The sequence below is a fragment of the Carcharodon carcharias genome, chromosome 13 (genome assembly GCF_017639515.1).
Source record: "Carcharodon carcharias isolate sCarCar2 chromosome 13, sCarCar2.pri, whole genome shotgun sequence".
NCBI lineage: Eukaryota > Metazoa > Chordata > Chondrichthyes > Lamniformes > Lamnidae > Carcharodon > Carcharodon carcharias.
In genome coordinates this window covers 101,415,724-101,431,908 of record NC_054479.1, presented here as the reverse complement: position 1 = coordinate 101,431,908, position 16,185 = coordinate 101,415,724, and the positions used below count along the sequence as shown (strand labels likewise).

Below are 16,185 nucleotides of genomic sequence, written 5' to 3'. Positions count from 1 at the left end.
ACGAGATTGAGCGCTTCTTAACAGGCAAAACTTAATTTGCACGATTTCAAACTGATTGATATTTCAAACAACTTCAAGGGCGCAATTTAAAAATCCCACTCAGCACATGGCACTTCTCATCACCACTTCACCAATTATTTGCTAATGGAAACCTTGCTGTATTCCATTTTCAGAAAATAATGTTCTCTGTCTTTCCAAAAACATATTTCACATGGAAGCCTCATCATTGCCCAAAATCATCCCAAAAGAATCCTTTCATTTTCCAGTTCATCAATTGAGATGCTTTTAAGCACATCCTCTTGGCCTCAGGACAGACAAGCATTTCTCGACTCATCAGATAACCTGATGTCTTCTGCTTTCATCATTCATTCAAATAAGTGCATTTAGGTTCCTAAAATTAATAACAGCAACCTGATAGTTCTTCTAAGTATAGATGCAAAAAAGCAAATAATCGCAAATTTTCAATTTCGATATTTGCTTCAAAAAAACAAATGGAATTGTCAGGCCCCAGTTCCTCCATTTCTCAAAAAGTTTTGCGCCGTCTTCATTATCCGTATCGCTTGCTAATTCAAAGATACTGCCAATCACACAATCACTCATCCAGCAATGACACAGCGGACTGACTCCCATCAATTCAACAAGCTTACTTAACTGCGCCGTCCTCGACCAAAAGAATTACTTGACAATGCCAGATATCAACTATAACTGGCAACAATCACAATTCTCATACCTCTTTAATCAACAAGTCTTTTAATCACAAAACAAATATGCATCAATAAGCAGTGAGGTAAGTAAAGGAACAAGGTATTTGTGCTCACATTTTGTAAAATGCAGCACAGCAATTGTACCTAAGCTTACACAAAGCGTTAACAATTTATTATCATTTGACAATTTTACCATCAGAAACCACTGCCAGAACAAAGCATAAAGAAGCACATTTATGAAGTAAGAACATTACCAATAATACTGTGGAGAACCTCATTTGGCACTCATTTATACATTTGCATGTGATTGGACTCAACATATCATCAACTTCAATTGTGCAAAAACAGCAAGACCCTTGACTGCCTACTTTTGGCAGGGCAAACTTCACAGGGCAATGAGAAAACATGTCCTCCCCAGTAATCCTGGTTTCTGAAAACATGATAATGCCTGTCCCTGTAGATGGAGTTGGTCCTATGTCGCAGAGATCATATTGCAGAGCGCTAAATCATAAATCGCTCTGAAATAATTCAACCTAATCAAATGAAATTAGCTCTACTCACCAGAAGTGCTGGTCTCTGAAGCAGGAAGTACACCTGTCACTGTCGTTAGTGTTCGCACTATGTAGCAGAGGAAATATTACAGAATATTAATACATGAATCGCACAACATTAACTTAACATGTTGATGAGGAAAAGAACAATTCTCACCACCACTGATGGTGGTCTCTGAAGTTGTTGGTGTCCCTGTTCCTCCAAATGTTGTTGGCCCTAAATACCAGAGAAAATGGTAAAGGAAATTAATTCACTGCTAGCTGCATCGCTTTCCTACATAATATACACTGAATTTACTTCAGTTGGAGTATGTTAGAGATGATACAAGAAAGGTAAGAAACAGAAAAATAATCACACCCAAAATCTCTTATGACTAATTCAATTCTCACAATCTAGCAGTGAAACTCCAGAGCAGTTGCTGGAGCAAGTTGCCTGCAATAGGCATTTGCTTTTCAGGCAAGAATATCATGAATGACACGGTGTCAACAAACACATCATTGTGTTTTGTCGACAAGAATGAGCGATTGTTTACAAGGAAAGATTATACTAAATGTAGCAGAGGAAATATTTCGGCGTACTAATACACAAATCGCAGAAATTTAACTTAACACGCTAATAAGAAGAACAATAATCACCATTGATGGTGGACTCTGAAGTTCTTGGCCTTCCAGTTCCACCAAATGGTGTTCGGCCTAAGTACCAAAGAAAATGGTACAACATATTAATTCACTACTGGCTACATTGCTTTCCTAGAAAATGTACACTAAAGTTACATCAGTTGAAGGAGGAAGCTAGAGATGATACTACAAAGGTAAGAAACAGAAAAATAATTATTCACAAAATCTCCTATCACCAATTCAATTCTCAAAATCTAGTGGTTAACCTCCAGAGCAGGTGCTGGAGCAAGTTGCCTGCAAAAGGCATTTGCTTTTCCGCCAAGAATATCATTAATGACAGGGTGTCAACAAACGCTTCATAATCTTTTGTTGACAAGAATGAGCAGTTGTGTACAAGGAAAGATTATATTTAACGTAGCAGAGGAAATATTACAGAATACTTATAACCGAATCACAGAAATTTAACTTAACATGCTGATGAGGAGAAGAGCCATACTCACCACTGATGGTGGTCTCTGAAGTTCTTGGTCTTCCTGTTCCTCCAAATGGCGTTGGTCCTAAATGCCAGAGGAAATGGCAGATTATTAATTCACTGCTGGCTGCATTGCCTTCTGAGATAATGTTGAGATATTCGCATCATCTAGTTCAGTTGAAGGAGCAACTTACAATTACTTCTACAAAGATAAGGAATAGAACAATAATTATATACAACAGCCTAGCAGCAATTCCCTTCCAATAAGGTAGAGGTTAACTTCCAGAGCAATTCCTGGACAAAGTTGCCAATAAGAGGGACTTAATTTACAGGCAATGGTATCTTCAATGACATGGTGTCAGCAAATGCTTCATTTGCATTACATCACGAGATTGAGTGCTTCTTAACAGGCAAAATTAATTTGCATGATTTCAAACTGATTGATATTTCTAACAACTTCAAGGGCACAATTTAAAAATCCCACTCAGCACATGGCACTTCTCATCACTACTTCACCAATTATTTGCTAATGGAAACTTTGCTGTATTCCATTTTCAGAAAATAATGTTCTCTGTCTTTCCAAAAACATATTTCACATGGAAGCCTCATCATTGCCCAAAATCACCCCAAAAGAATCCTTTCACTTTCCAGTTCATCAATTGAGATGCTTTTAAGCACATCCTCTTGGCCTCAGGACAGACAAGCATTTCTCAACTCATCAGATAACCTGATCTCTTCTGCCATCATCTTTCGTTCAAATAAGTGCATTTTGGTTTCTAAAATTAATAACAGCAACCTGATAGTTCTTCAAAGTACAAATGCAAGAGAGCAAATAATCGCAAATTTTCAATTTGGATATTTGCTTCAAAAAAACAAATGGAATTGTCAGGCCCCAGTTCCTCCACTTCTCAAAAAGTTTTGGGCCGTCTTCATTATCCGTATCGCTTGCTAATTCAAAGTTACTGCCAACAACACAATCACTCATCCAACAATGACACAGCGGACTGACTCCCATCAATTCAACAAGCTTACTTAACTGCTCCGTCCTCGACAAAAAGAAATACTTCACAATGCCAGATATCAACTTTAACTGGAAACAATCACAAGTCTCATACCTCTTTAATCAATGCGTCTTGTAATCACAAAACTAATGCGCAACAATAAACAGTGAGGTAAGTAAAGGGAAAAGGTGTTTGTGCTCACATTTTGTAAAATGCGGCACAGCAATTGTATCTAAGCTTACACAAAACGTTAACAATTTATAAAAACAAAAAAACTGCGGATGCTGGAAATCCAAAACAAAAACAGAATTACCTGGAAAAACTCAGCAGGTCTGGCAGCATCGGCGGAGAAGAAAAGAGTTGACGTTTCGAGTCCTCATGACCCTTCGACAGAACTTGAGTTCGAGTCCAGGAAAGAGCTGAAATATAAGCTGGTTTAAGGTGTGTGTGTGGGGGGCGGAGAGATAGAGAGACAGAGAGGTGGAGGGGGTTGGTGTGGTTGTAGCGACAAACAAGCAGTGATAGAAGCAGAATATCAAAAGATGTCAACAACAATAGTACAATAGAACACATAGGTGTTAAAGATAAAGTTGGTGATATTATCTAAACGAATGTGCTAATTAAGAATGGATGGTAGGGCACTCAAGGTATAGCTCTAGTGGGTTTTTTTTTTATTTTATATAATGGAAATAGGTGGGAAAAGGAAAATCTTTATAATTTATTGGAAAAAAAAAGAGAAGGGGGAAACAGAAAGGGGGTGAGGATGGGGGAGGGGACTCACGACCTAAAGTTGTTGAATTCAATATTCAGTCCGGAAGGCTGTAAAGTCCCTAGTCGGAAGATGAGGTGTTGTTCCTCCAGTTTGTGTTGGGCTTCACTGGAACAATGCAGCAAGCCAAGGACAGACATGTGGGCAAGAGAGCAGGGTGGAGTGTTAAAATGGCAAGCGACAGGGAGGTTTGGGTCATTCTTGCGGACAGACCGCAGGTGTTCTGCAAAGCGGTCGCCCAGTTTACGTTTGGTCTCTCCAATGTAGAGGAGACCACATTGGGAGCAACGAATGCAGTAGACTAAGTTGGGGGAAATGCAAGTGAAATGCTGCTTCACTTGAAAGGAGTGTTTGGGTCCTTGGACGGTGAGGAGAGAGGAAGTGAAGGGGCAGGTGTTGCATCTTTTGCGTGGGCAAGGGGTTGTGCCATAGGAGGGGGTTGAGGAGTAGGGGGTGATGGAGGAGTGGACCAGGGTGTCCCGGAGGGAGCGATCCCTACGGAATGCCGATAAGGGGGGTGAAGGGAAGATGTGTTTGGTAGTGGCATCATGCTGGAGTTGGCGGAAATGGCGGAGGATGATCCTTTGAATGCGGAGGCTGGTGGGGTGATAAGTGAGGACAAGGGGGACCCTATCATGTTTCTGGGAGGGAGGAGAAGGAGTGAGGGCGGATGCGCGGGAGATGGGCCGGACACGGTTGAGGGCCCTGTCAACGACCGTGGGTGGAAAACCTCGGTTAAGGAAGAAGGAGGACATGTCAGAGGAACTGTTTTTGAATGTAGCATCATCGGAACAGATGCGACGGAGGCGAAGGAACTGAGAGAATGGGATGGAGTCCTTACAGGAAGTGGGGTGTGAGGAGCTGTAGTCGAGATAGCTGTGGGTGTCGGTGGGTTTGTAATGGATATTGGTGGACAGTCTATCACCAGAGATTGAGACAGAGAGGTCAAGGAAGGGAAGGGAAGTGTCAGAGATGGACCACGTGAAAATGATGGAGGGGTGGAGATTGGAAGCAAAATTAATAAATTTTTCCAAGTCCTGACGAGAGCATGAAGCAGCACCGAAATAATCATCGATGTACCGGAGAAAGAGTTGTGGAAGGGGGCCGGAGTAGGACTGCAACAAGGAATGTTCCACATACCCCATAAAGAGACAGGCATAGCTGGGGCCCATGCGGGTACCCATAGCCACACCTTTTATTTGGAGGAAGTGAGAGGAGTTGAAGGAGAAATTGTTCAGCGTGAGAACAAGTTCAGCCAGACGGAGGAGAGTAGTGGTGGATGGGGATTGTTCGGGCCTCTGTTCGAGGAAGAAGCTAAGGGCCCTCAGACCATCCTGGTGGGGGATGGAGGTGTAGAGGGATTGGACGTCCATGGTGAAGAGGAAGCGGTAGGGGCCAGGGAACTGGAAATTGTTGATGTGACGTAAGGTGTCAGAGGAATCACGGATGTAGGTGGGAAGGGACTGGACAAGGGGAGAGAGAAGGGAGTCAAGATAACGAGAAATGAGTTCTGTGGGGCAGGAGCAAGCTGAGACGATCGGTCTACCGGGGCAGTTCTGTTTGTGGATTTTGGGTAGGAGATAGAAGCGGGCCGTCCGAGGTTGGGCAACTATCAGGTTGGAAGCTGTGGGAGGGAGATCCCCAGAGGAGATGAGGTCAGTGACAGTCCTGGAAACAATGGCTTGATGTTCAGTGGTGGGGTCATGGTCCAGGGAGAGGTAGGAGGAAGTGTCTGCGAGTTGACGCTCAGCCTCCGCGTGGTAGAGGTCAGTGCGCCAGACAACAACAGCACCACCCTTGTCAGCGGGTTTGATGACAATGTCAGGGTTGGACCTGAGAGAATGGAGTGCAGTAAGTTCAGAGAGAGACAGGTTAGAATGGGTGAGAGGAGCAGAGAAATTGAGACGACTAATGTCGCGCCGACAGTTCTCAATGAAAAGATCGAGAGAAGGTAAGAATCCAGAGGGAGGGGTCCAGGTGGAGGGAGAATATTGAAGATGGGTAAAAGGATCCGTTGAACTGGGAGAGGACTCCTGCCCAAAGAAGTGAGCCCGGAGACGAAGACGGCGGAAGAAGAGTTCAGTATCATGCCGAGCCCGAAATTCATTGAGGTGAGGGCGTAAGGGTATGAAACTAAGTCCTTTGCTGAGCACTGAACGTTCAGCATCGGAGAGGGGAAGGTCAGGGGGTATAGTGAATACACGGCTGGGGTTGGGATTGGAAGATGGGGTGGGGACGGAGGGACAGGCAGGGGTGGAGGGTCCTAGATGGGTGTTGGTGTCGATGAGTTGTTGGAGCTTGCGTTCCTTAGCACTTGAGAGAAAGAGAAAAAGTTTCTTGTTGAGGCGTCGGATGAGCCGAAGGATAAAATGAAACTGGGGGCACGCGCAGCTTTGAAAAAGGGTACGGCGGTGCTGCTGGAGGGAGAGGTCGAGTGTGTTCATATGGCGGCGCATGGCACTGAGAGTGGATTTCAGAATGTGACGGGAACAGCAGTCCGAGAAACGTTTTATGTCCCGGAGATACCTGTAATCCTGGGTGGGTTCGAAACATGAGGGGTGGAATTTCAGTTGAAATCCATGTGGGGTAAGTCGGAGACGGAGACAGTCACTGAGAAAGGAGATATGGCTGTGAAAGCGGGTTTTAGTAAACACCTTGTCAAACACTAGGAGAGAAATGGAAAGCAATGAAGGTGAACAAGGCAACAGAGAAATCCGGAAATCTTGTCGCAGAGAGGAACAGAACTTCTTCAAGGAGGTAGGCATTTCTTGAAGAGCAGTGGCAGTCAATTAAACACAGAGATAAAAACAAAAAAACTGCGGATGCTGGAAATCCAAAACAAAAACAGAATTACCTGGAAAAAACTCAGCAGGTCTGGCAGCATCGGCGGAGAAGAAAAGAGTTGACGTTTCGAGTCCTCATGACCCTTCGACAGAACTTGAGTTCGAGTCCAGGAAAGAGCTGAAATATAAGCTGGTTTAAGGTGTGTGTGTGGGGGGCGGAGAGATAGAGAGACAGAGAGGTGGAGGGGGTTGGTGTGGTTGTAGCGACAAACAAGCAGTGATAGAAGCAGATCATCAAAAGATGTCAACAACAATAGTACAATAGAACACATAGTGTTAAAGTTAAAGTTGGTGATATTATCTAAACGAATGTGCTAATTAAGAATGGATGGTAGGGCACTCAAGGTATAGCTCTAGTGGGTTTTTTTTTATTTTATATAATGGAAATAGGTGGGAAAAGGAAAATCTTTATAATTTATTGGAAAAAAAAAGAGAAGGGGGAAACAGAAAGGGGGTGAGGATGGGGGAGGGGACTCACGACATAAAGTTGTTGAATTCAATATTCAGTCCGGAAGGCTGTAAAGTCCCTAGTCGGAAGATGAGGTGTTGTTCCTCCAGTTTGCGTTGGGCTTCACTGGAACAATGCAGCAAGCCAAGGACAGACATGTGGGCAAGAGAGCAGGGTGGAGTGTTAAAATGGCAAGCGACAGGGAGGTTTGGGTCATTCTTGCGGACAGACCGCAGGTGTTCTGCAAAGCGGTCGCCCAGTTTACGTTTGGTCTCTCCAATGTAGAGGAGACCACATTGGGAGCAACGAATGCAGTAGACTAAGTTGGGGGAAATGCAAGTGAAATGCTGCTTCACTTGAAAGGAGTGTTTGGGTCCTTGGACGGTGAGGAGAGAGGAAGTGAAGGGGCAGGTGTTGCATCTTTTGCGTGGGCAAGGGGTTGTGCCATAGGAGGGGGTTGAGGAGTAGGGGGTGATGGAGGAGTGGACCAGGGTGTCCCGGAGGGAGCGATCCCTACGGAATGCCGATAAGGGGGGTGAAGGGAAGATGTGTTTGGTAGTGGCATCATGCTGGAGTTGGTGAAATGGCGGAGGATGATCCTTTGAATGCGGAGGCTGGTGGGGTGATAAGTGAGGACAAGGGGGACCCTATCATGTTTCTGGGAGGGAGGAGAAGGAGTGAGGGCGGATGCGCGGGAGATGGGCCGGACACGGTTGAGGGCCCTGTCAACGACCGTGGGTGGAAAACCTCGGTTAAGGAAGAAGGAGGACATGTCAGAGGAACTGTTTTTGAATGTAGCATCATCGGAACAGATGCGACGGAGGCGAAGGAACTGAGAGAATGGGATGGAGTCCTTACAGGAAGTGGGGTGTGAGGAGCTGTAGTCGAGATAGCTGTGGGTGTCGGTGGGTTTGTAATGGATATTGGTGGACAGTCTATCACCAGAGATTGAGACAGAGAGGTCAAGGAAGGGAAGGGAAGTGTCAGAGATGGACAACGTGAAAATGATGGAGGGGTGGAGATTGGAAGCAAAATTAATAAATTTTTCCAAGTCCTGACGAGAGCATGAAGCAGCACCGAAATAATCATCGATGTACCGGAGAAAGAGTTGTGGAAGGGGGCCGGAGTAGGACTGCAACAAGGAATGTTCCACATACCCCATAAAGAGACAGGCATAGCTGGGGCCCATGCGGGTACCCATAGCCACACCTTTTATTTGGAGGAAGTGAGAGGAGTTGAAGGAGAAATTGTTCAGCGTGAGAACAAGTTCAGCCAGACGGAGGAGAGTAGTGGTGGATGGGGATTGTTCGGGCCTCTGTTCGAGGAAGAAGCTAAGGGCCCTCAGACCATCCTGGTGGGGGATGGAGGTGTAGAGGGATTGGACGTCCATGGTGAAGAGGAAGCGGTAGGGGCCAGGGAACTGGAAATTGTTGATGTGACGTAAGGTGTCAGAGGAATCACGGATGTAGGTGGGAAGGGACAGGACAAGGGAGAGAGAAGGGAGTCAAGATAACGAGAAATGAGTTCTGTGGGGCAGGAGCAAGCTGAGACGATCGGTCTACCGGGGCAGTTCTGTTTGTGGATTTTGGGTAGGAGATAGAAGCGGGCCGTCCGAGGTTGGCAACTATCAGGTTGGAAGCTGTGGGAGGGAGATCCCCAGAGGAGATGAGGTCAGTGACAGTCCTGGAAACATGGCTTGATGTTCAGTGGTGGGGTCATGGTCCAGGGAGAGGTAGGAGGAAGTGTCTGCGAGTTGACGCTCAGCCTCCGCGTGGTAGAGGTCAGTGCGCCAGACAACAACAGCACCACCCTTGTCAGCGGGTTTGATGACAATGTCAGGTTGGACCTGAGAGAATGGAGTGCAGTAAGTTCAGAGAGAGACAGGTTAGAATGGGTGAGAGGAGCAGAGAAATTGAGACGACTAATGTCGCGCCGACAGTTCTCAATGAAAAGATCGAGAGAAGGTAAGAATCCAGAGGGAGGGGTCCAGGTGGAGGGAGAATATTGAAGATGGGTAAAAGGATCCGTTGAACTGGGAGAGGACTCCTGCCCAAAGAAGTGAGCCCGGAGACGAAGACGGCGGAAGAAGAGTTCAGTATCATGCCGAGCCCGAAATTCATTGAGGTGAGGGCGTAAGGGTATGAAACTAAGTCCTTTGCTGAGCACTGAACGTTCAGCATCGGAGAGGGGAAGGTCAGGGGGTATAGTGAATACACGGCTGGGGTTGGGATTGGAAGATGGGGTGGGGACGGAGGGACAGGCAGGGGTGGGAGGGTCCTAGATGGGTGTTGGTGTCGATGAGTTGTTGGAGCTTGCGTTCCTTAGCACTTGAGAGAAAGAGAAAAAGTTTCTTGTTGAGGCGTCGGATGAGCCGAAGGATAAAATGAAACTGGGGGCACGCGCAGCTTTGAAAAAGGGTACGGCGGTGCTGCTGGAGGGAGAGGTCGAGTGTGTTCATATGGCGGCGCATGGCACTGAGAGTGGATTTCAGAATGTGACGGGAACAGCAGTCCGAGAAACGTTTTATGTCCCGGAGATACCTGTAATCCTGGGTGGGTTCGAAACACCTGCGGTCTGTCCGCAAGAATGACCCAAACCTCCCTGTCGCTTGCCATTTTAACACTCCACCCTGCTCTCTTGCCCACATGTCTGTCCTTGGCTTGCTGCATTGTTCCAGTGAAGCCCAACGCAAACTGGAGGAACAACACCTCATCTTCCGACTAGGGGACTTTACAGCCTTCCGGACTGAATATTGAATTCAACAACTTTAGGTCGTGAGTCCCCTCCCCCATCCTCACCCCCTTTCTGTTTCCCCCTTCTCTTTTTTTTTCCAATAAATTATAAAGATTTTCCTTTTCCCACCTATTTCCATTATATAAAATAAAAAAAAAACCCACTAGAGCTATACCTTGAGTGCCCTACCATCCATTCTTAATTAGCACATTCGTTTAGATAATATCACCAACTTTATCTTTAACACCTTATGTGTTCTATTGTACTATTGTTGTTGACATCTTTGATATTCTGCTTCTATCACTGCTTGTTTGTCGCTACAACCACACCAACCCCCTCCACCTCTCTGTCTCTCTATCTCTCCGCCCCCCACACACACACCTTAAACCAGCTTATATTTCAGCTCTTTCCTGGACTCGAACTCAAGTTCTGTCGAAGGGTCATGAGGACTCGAAACGTCAACTCTTTTCTTCTCCGCCGATGCTGCCAGACCTGCTGAGTTTTTCCAGGTAATTCTGTTTTTGTTTTGGATTTCCAGCATCCGCAGTTTTTTTGTTTTTATCTCTGTGTTTAATTGACTGCCACTGCTCTTCAAGAAATGCCTACCTCCTTGAAGAAGTTCTGTTCCTCTCTGCGACAAGATTTCCGGATTTCTCTGTTGCCTTGTTCACCTTCATTGCTTTCCATTTCTCTCCTAGTGTTTGACAAGGTGTTTACTAAAACCCGCTTTCACAGCCATATCTCCTTTCTCAGTGACTGTCTCCCGTCTCCGACTTACCCCACATGGATTTCAACTGAAATTCCACCCCTCATGTTTCGAACCCACCCAGGATTACAGGTATCTCCGGGACATAAAACGTTTCTCGGACTGCTGTTCCCGTCACATTCTGAAATCCACTCTCAGTGCCATGCGCCGCCATATGAACACACTCGACCTCTCCCTCCAGCAGCACCGCCGTACCCTTTTTCAAAGCTGCGCGTGCCCCCAGTTTCATTTTATCCTTCGGCTCATCCGACGCCTCAACAAGAAACTTTTTCTCTTTCTCTCAAGTGCTAAGGAACGCAAGCTCCAACAACTCATCGACACCAACACCCATCTAGGACCCTCCACCCCTGCCTGTCCCTCCGTCCCCACCCCATCTTCCAATCCCAACCCCAGCCGTGTATTCACTATACCCCCTGACCTTCCCTCTCCGATGCTGACGTTCAGTGCTCAGCAAAGGACTTAGTTTCATACCCTTACGCCCTCACCTCAATGAATTTCGGGCTCGGCATGATACTGAACTCTTCTTCCGCCGTCTTCGTCTCCGGGCTCACTTCTTTGGGCAGGAGTCCTCTCCCAGTTCAACGGATCCTTTTACCCATCTTCAATATTCTCCCTCCACCTGGACCCCTCCCTCTGGATTCTTACCTTCTCTCGATCTTTTCATTGAGAACTGTCGGCGCGACATTAGTCGTCTCAATTTCTCTGCTCCTCTCACCCATTCTAACCTGTCTCTCTCTGAACTTACTGCACTCCATTCTCTCAGGTCCAACCCTGACATTGTCATCAAACCCGCTGACAAGGGTGGTGCTGTTGTTGTCTGGCGCACTGACCTCTACCACGCGGAGGCTGAGCGTCAACTCGCAGACACTTCCTCCTACCTCTCCTGGACCATGACCCCACCACTGAACATCAAGCCACTGTTTCCAGGACTGTCACTGACCTCATCTCCTCTGGGGATCTCCCTCCCACAGCTTCCAACCTGATAGTTGCCCAACCTCGGACGGCCCGCTTCTATCTCCTACCCAAAATCACAAACAGAACTGCCCCGGTAGACCGATCGTCTCAGCTTGCTCCTGCCCCACAGAACTCATTTCTCGTTATCTTGACTCCCTTCTCTCTCCCCTTGTCCAGTCCCTTCCCACCTACATCCGTGATTCCTCTGACACCTTACGTCACATCAACAATTTCCAGTTCCCTGGCCCCTACCGCTTCCTCTTCACCATGGACGTCCAATCCCTCTACACCTCCATCCCCCACCAGGATGGTCTGAGGGCCCTTAGCTTCTTCCTCGAACAGAGGCCCGAACAATCCCCATCCACCACTACTCTCCTCCGTCTGGCTGAACTTGTTCTCACGCTGAACAATTTCTCCTTCAACTCCTCTCACTTCCTCCAAATAAAAGGTGTGGCTATGGGTACCCGCATGGGCCCCAGCTATGCCTGTCTCTTATGGGGTATGTGGAACATTCCTTGTTGCAGTCCTACTCCGGCCCCCCTTCCACAACTCTTTCTCCGGTACATCGATGATTATTTCGGTGCTGCTTCATGCTCTCGTCAGGACTTGGAAAAATTTATTAATTTTGCTTCCAATCTCCACCCCTCCATCATTTTCACGTTGTCCATCTCTGACACTTCCCTTCCCTTCCTTGACCTCTCTGTCTCAATCTCTGGTGATAGACTGTCCACCAATATCCATTACAAACCCACCGACACCCACAGCTATCTCGACTACAGCTCCTCACACCCCACTTCCTGTAAGGACTCCATCCCATTCTCTCAGTTCCTTCGCCTCCGTCGCATCTGTTCCGATGATGCTACATTCAAAAACAGTTCCTCTGACATGTCCTCCTTCTTCCTTAACCGAGGTTTTCCACCCACGGTCGTTGACAGGGCCCTCAACCGTGTCCGGCCCATCTCCCGCGCATCCGCCCTCACTCCTTCTCCTCCCTCCCAGAAACATGATAGGGTCCCCCTTGTCCTCACTTATCACCCCACCAGCCTCCGCATTCAAAGGATCATCCTCCGCCATTTCCGCCAACTCCAGCATGATGCCACTACCAAACACATCTTCCCTTCACCCCCCTTATCGGCATTCCGTAGGGATCGCTCCCTCCGGGACACCCTGGTCCACTCCTCCATCACCCCCTACTCCTCAACCCCCTCCTATGGCACAACCCCTTGCCCACGCAAAAGATGCAACACCTGCCCCTTCACTTCCTCTCTCCTCACCGTCCAAGGACCCAAACACTCCTTTCAAGTGAAGCAGCATTTCACTTGCATTTCCCCCAACTTAGTCTACTGCATTCGTTGCTCCCAATGTGGTCTCCTCTACATTGGAGAGACCAACGTAAACTGGGCGACCGCTTTGCAGAACACCTGCGGTCTGTCCGCAAGAATGACCCAAACCTCCCTGTCGCTTGCCATTTTAACACTCACCCTGCTCTCTTGCCCACATGTCTGTCCTTGGCTTGCTGCATTGTTCAGTGAAGCCCAACGCAAACTGGAGGAACAACACCTCATCTTCGACTAGGGACTTTACAGCCTTCCGGACTGAATATTGAATTCAACAACTTTAGGTCGTGAGTCCCCTCCCCATCCTCACCCCCTTTCTGTTTCCCCCTTCTCTTTTTTTTTCCAATAAATTATAAAGATTTTCCTTTTCCCACCTATTTCCATTATATAAAATAAAAAAAAACCCACTAGAGCTATACCTTGAGTGCCCTACCATCCATTCTTAATTAGCACATTCGTTTAGATAATATCACCAACTTTATCTTTAACACCTATGTGTTCTATTGTACTATTGTTGTTGACATCTTTTGATATTCTGCTTCTATCACTGCTTGTTTGTCGCTACAACCACACCAACCCCCTCCACCTCTCTGTCTCTCTATCTCTCCGCCCCCCACACACACACCTTAAACCAGCTTATATTTCAGCTCTTTCCTGGACTCGAACTCAAGTTCTGTCGAAGGGTCATGAGGACTCGAAACGTCAACTCTTTTCTTCTCCGCGATGCTGCCAGACCTGCTGAGTTTTTCCAGGTAATTCTGTTTTTGTTTTGGATTTCCAGCATCCGCAGTTTTTTTGTTTTTATCTCTGTGTTTAATTGACTGCCACTGCTCTTCAAGAAATGCCTACCTCCTTGAAGAAGTTCTGTTCCTCTCTGCGACAAGATTTCCGGATTTCTCTGTTGCCTTGTTCACCTTCATTGCTTTCCATTTCTCTCCTAGTGTTTGACAAGGTGTTTACTAAAACCCGCTTTCAAAGCCATATCTCCTTTCTCAGTGACTGTCTCCGTCTCCGACTTACCCCACATGGATTTCAACTGAAATTCCACCCCTCATGTTTCGAACCCACCCAGGATTACAGGTATCTCCGGGACATAAAACGTTTCTCGGACTGGCTGTTCCCGTCACATTCTGAAATCCACTCTCAGTGCCATGCGCCGCCATATGAACACACTCGACCTCTCCCTCCAGCAGCACCGCCGTACCCTTTTTCAAGCTGCGCGTGCCCCCAGTTTCATTTTATCCTTCGGCTCATCCGACGCCTCAACAAGAAACTTTTTCTCTTTCTCTCAAGTGCTAAGGAACGCAAGCTCCAACAACTCATCGACACCAACACCCATCTAGGACCCTCCACCCCCTGCCTGTCCCTCCGTCCCCACCCCATCTTCCAATCCCAACCCCAGCCGTGTATTCACTATACCCCTGACCTTCCCCTCTCCGATGCTGAACGTTCAGTGCTCAGCAAAGGACTTAGTTTCATACCCTTACGCCCTCACCTCAATGAATTTCGGCTTGGCATGATGCTGAACTCTTCCGCCGTCTTTGTCTCCGGGCTCACTTCTTTGGGCAGGAGTCCTCTCCCAGTTCAACGGATCCTTTTACCCATCTTCAATATTCTCCCTCCACCTGGACCCTCCCTCTGGATTCTTCCTTCTCTCGATCTTTTCATTGAGAACTGTCGGCGCGACATTAGTCGTCTCAATTTCTCTGCTCCTCTCACCCATTCTAACCTGTCTCTCTCTGAACTTACTGCACTCATTCTCTCAGGTCCAACCCTGACATTGTCATCAAACCCGCTGACAAGGGCGGTGCTGTTGTGTCTGGCGCACTGACCTCTACCACGCGGAGGCTGAGCGTCAACTCGCAGACACTTCCTCCTACCTCTCCCTGGACCATGACCCCACCACTGAACATCAAGCCATTGTTTCCAGGACTGTCACTGACCTCATCTCCTCTGGGGATCTCCCTCCCACAGCTTCCAACTGAGAGTTGCCCAACCTCGGACGGCCCCGCTTCTATCTCCTACCCAAAATCCACAACAGAACTGCCCCGGTAGACCGATCGTCTCAGCTTGCTCCTGCCCCACAGAACTCATTTCTCGTTATCTTGACTCCCTTCTCTCTCCCCTTGTCCAGTCCCTTCCCACCTACATCCGTGATTCCTCTGACACCTTACGTCACATCAACAATTTCCAGTTCCCTGGCCCCTACCGCTTCCTCTTCACCATGGACGTCCAATCCCTCTACACCTCCATCCCCCACCAGGATGGTCTGAGGGCCCTTAGCTTCTTCCTCGAACAGAGGCCCGAACAATCCCCATCCACCACTACTCTCCTCCGTCTGGCTGAACTTGTTCTCACGCTGAACAATTTCTCCTTCAACTCCTCTCACTTCCTCCAAATAAAAGGTGTGGCTATGGGTACCCGCATGGGCCCCCAGCTATGCCTGTCTCTTTATGGGGTATGTGGAACATTCCTTGTTGCAGTCCTACTCCGGCCCCCTTCCACAACTCTTTCTCCGGTACATCGATGATTATTTCGGTGCTGCTTCATGCTCTCGTCAGGACTTGGAAAAATTTATTAATTTTGCTTCCAATCTCCACCCCTCCATCATTTTCACGTGGTCCATCTCTGACACTTCCCTTCCCTTCCTTGACCTCTCTGTCTCAATCTCTGGTGATAGACTGTCCACCAATATCCATTACAAACCCACCGACACCCACAGCTATCTCGACTACAGCTCCTCACACCCCACTTCCTGTAAGGACTCCATCCCATTCTCTCAGTTCCTTCGCCTCCGTCGCATCTGTTCCGATGATGCTACATTCAAAAACAGTTCCTCTGACATGTCCTCCTTCTTCCTTAACCGAGGTTTTCCACCCACGGTCGTTGACAGGGCCCTCAACCGTGTCCGGCCCATCTCCCGCGCATCCGCCCTCACTCCTTCTCCTCCCTCCCAGAAACATGATAGGGTCCCCCTTGTCCTCACTTA

At 47.6% G+C, this 16,185-nt stretch overlaps 1 protein-coding gene across 1 annotated transcript in view; it reads right to left on the bottom strand.

The window, feature by feature from the left end:
* The window catches only part of LOC121286119 (mucin-19-like), a 199,089-nt gene that overhangs the window by 49,425 nt on the left and 133,479 nt on the right, over nucleotides 1-16,185 (bottom strand). Inside the window, exons 69-72 of the mRNA XM_041203108.1 lie at nucleotides 2,374-2,430; nucleotides 1,892-1,948; nucleotides 1,413-1,472; nucleotides 1,266-1,322 (exon numbers count right to left, since the gene is read on the bottom strand). Coding sequence (XP_041059042.1) covers nucleotides 1,266-1,322; nucleotides 1,413-1,472; nucleotides 1,892-1,948; nucleotides 2,374-2,430 — 231 coding nt within the window. The remainder of the gene's footprint in view (nucleotides 1-1,265; nucleotides 1,323-1,412; nucleotides 1,473-1,891; nucleotides 1,949-2,373; nucleotides 2,431-16,185) is intronic.